Raw genomic sequence first — 2,832 nt, forward strand, 5'->3', positions numbered from 1 at the left:
GGAACTATACTAAATACAAAAAGACATCCATGACTATCCCTTTCTTGCCATGCCGGCATAGTCTGATGACTCGGGCTCTGTTCACCCGGTGGAAAATAGCGGAAAAGTTTTACTGAGAAAATCCGCCTGGTTATATGAACGAACCCAGAATATCCAAGTAGACATTAGGAGAGAAAGAAGTGAAGGAATGCATGGCTCATGAAGCGTGACCGGCGTTGCGTTGATCTTTACTGATTTGTGTTTCTGTGGATGATGAATATTAGCAACTGTTGCGTCCAAGCAATGACATGGCAAAGGCTGGCAAGAAGGACTAACATATTTAGAGTCATCGTTTACTCCAGAGACTCGATGAGGCTGCGGGCCTGGTCTTGGATAAACTCAATGTTGCGCTTGGCCTTCCAGCAAGACTCGCCCACTCGCCAGCACCAGCGCTTGGCAGGAGACTCTTCATTGTCGACGCTTCGCTTGACATCACCCTCGACAGTGGCATCAAGAACAGCCATGGCGACACGCTTGGCCTTCCAGCAGGACTCGCCGACACGCCAGCACCAGCGCTTGTCCTCCTGAATCTCATCAGTTCGCTTGGCCTTCCAGCAAGACTCGCCGACTCTCCAGCACCAGCGCTTCTCCTCCTGGAGGTCGCGCTTGGCGGGCTCAGTGTGGTTGCCGAAGAAGGTGGAAGGGTCCTCAGAAGCCTGGGCGACAAGGATTGCGAGGTTCTCGAGACCGCCAATGGCCTTGTAGGCAAGCTCGTTGGGGATGCCGTTGGGTGCGTCGCTGCGAGCCTCGATGCCATCGACTGAGCGGACGGCAAGGGTAAAGGCCTCGTTGGCGCGCTTGGCCTTCCAACAAGACTCGCCGACGCGCCAGCACCAGGGCTCGGGGTTGGGGGCAGCCATGGCCGCGGTAGCGAAGAGGGTGATGGCGGTGAGGAACTTCATTGTGGATGAAAAGATGATTGAATCAAACTGCTGTTGAGACTGTGAAGAAGTGATGCGATGAAGATGGAAGACAGGGAAGACAAGGATGGGAATATGGGAAGACTATATGGGTTGGCGATCTTTGCCTTGGCGGTGAAGATGTTTCCATCCTTTGCATACACATGGTTGAAGCTCAAGTGGTGAATCCACTCTTTTTCGTTATTGAGCACTGTTATTGACTATGTTTGTCAATAAGCCTCCATATCGCTTTGCATTCAGACTACCTCTACAGAAAAGCACGCGGGACTGGCTACGACTGGTAAACGTTTAGCTGGGCTTTTTCTTGACTGTTGGTGGAAGGCACCGGCCATTGAGCAGTGGCAAAGACCGTGCTGGTCGAACTTTGCTGAAAAGGAAGCCTTTACTGTATTTGTTGTCGAAGACGGAGGCCAAGACATGAAACGATCTGAAGCAATAGCGTACGGTGGGCCATGAAGAGACGGATAGCTGCGGCTGAGGTTTGCTAGTAAATACGAGAGGAATTTACTAGAAGTACATACCATCCGGAGCTGTATCATTCACTTTCGTCTGGAAAGCTCATGATTCTGCACTCCTCGAAGATTTTGATCCATACAGCCTCGCTTCTGCGAGGAGGATAATGATCCGTAGCCTACCGAAGCGAGAACAAAAATTTATTCTGACACGGGACGAAAAAGCGTACTACTTATTTCATCTGAAGACGCTTTCCAGAGATGGGATTAGTCGTCAGCAAAGGCTCATTATTTGCCAAGTGGTGGCCGATGCTTTATTTGCGCAGGGACAATTGAGCTTTATTGAAGGCCCGTCTGTCGTCTTATTGATACCCCGATCGGGCAATTCGCTGTGTTGGACAAAAAGCCACCGGCCGGCCGGACCCACTTTACACACCGCAAACGTGAGCGGCATCTGATGAGAATTGCATGGACATGTGGACGTACGGTATACTGTCAAAGGCGAAATGGGTGTCCCTCTTTCTGTCAAATAACTTTATAAGGGCCTAGTAGGGCTACAATATGGCGCATGTGGCTAGTGCAGGAGACACTGCTACTGCCCAGGTATTAAATGATGCGACAGGTACCCGAACTGCGACATTTTTACCCGCTGCTGGAGCCGGAGTATGTGGCATCACCTGTACGTACATGTACATAGCATGGGATTTGGATTATGTATGCACTTAACGTCTACTGTACATGCTGTTGGATATTGTGTGTGCTATCTCCGACCTGATTCTCTTCTGGCTGCCCTTATAGACGATCTCGTATATCTATGCCGGTTAGTTGAATTGAAAGTTTTTCGAACTGGCCTAAGGCTGGTTGGGCGTACACAAACAATAAGCTAGCCATAGCAAATGCTGCCATTGGCGCCATGAATTTCTGTAGACTGTAAGAATATGCGCATGTTTGTCTTTTTGGAGTTTTAAATTTGACTTACTCGAGGGTCCATGCCTCGGATTTGGGTATCTGCGTGTTTTGGGTGACAACGGAAAATGATTATGGGCTGTTTTTGCTGGTTTAAATTAGTTAATTGCGTGCACATATGTCTGCGCATTGCAATACTAAGTTTTTGGAAAAAAAACTATATTTTTAGTATAAAACCCTTATTTACCTTTATAGGCAATTTAATATTATTAGTTTTATTAGACTTACTAAAGCTAAACATAATACTTTCTTTATATTTTTATTTACTTCGTAATTAAACTAAAGGCTAAGTATAAGTTTTTTATATTAGCTTTTATAAGTCTATTAAAGCTACAGTAGAAGGCGTAATGGGTGTCGCGGTGTCGGTACATAAGATAAATAAGGATACCCACATTGAGTCTGAAAGTAGTTTAGCGCCCAAACCCCTTTGTACCTCCAAGTCGTTACCAGAGGAC

At 47.3% G+C, this 2,832-nt stretch overlaps 1 protein-coding gene across 1 annotated transcript; it reads right to left on the reverse strand.

Moving 5' to 3' along the window:
- Window positions 1-332: 332 nt before the first annotated feature.
- TGAM01_v204181 (hypothetical protein) lies at window positions 333-941 on the reverse strand (the record flags this gene model as incomplete). The annotated part of the gene is made up of 1 exon (XM_018800735.2): window positions 333-941. One exon carries the CDS (start codon window positions 939-941, stop codon window positions 333-335), a length of 609 nt encoding a protein of 202 aa, XP_018666200.1.
- Between the last annotated feature and the right edge of the window lie 1,891 nt (window positions 942-2,832).

The sequence above is a fragment of the Trichoderma gamsii genome, assembly GCF_001481775.2.
Source record: "Trichoderma gamsii strain T6085 chromosome Unknown Scaffold_11.2, whole genome shotgun sequence".
NCBI lineage: Eukaryota > Fungi > Ascomycota > Sordariomycetes > Hypocreales > Hypocreaceae > Trichoderma > Trichoderma gamsii.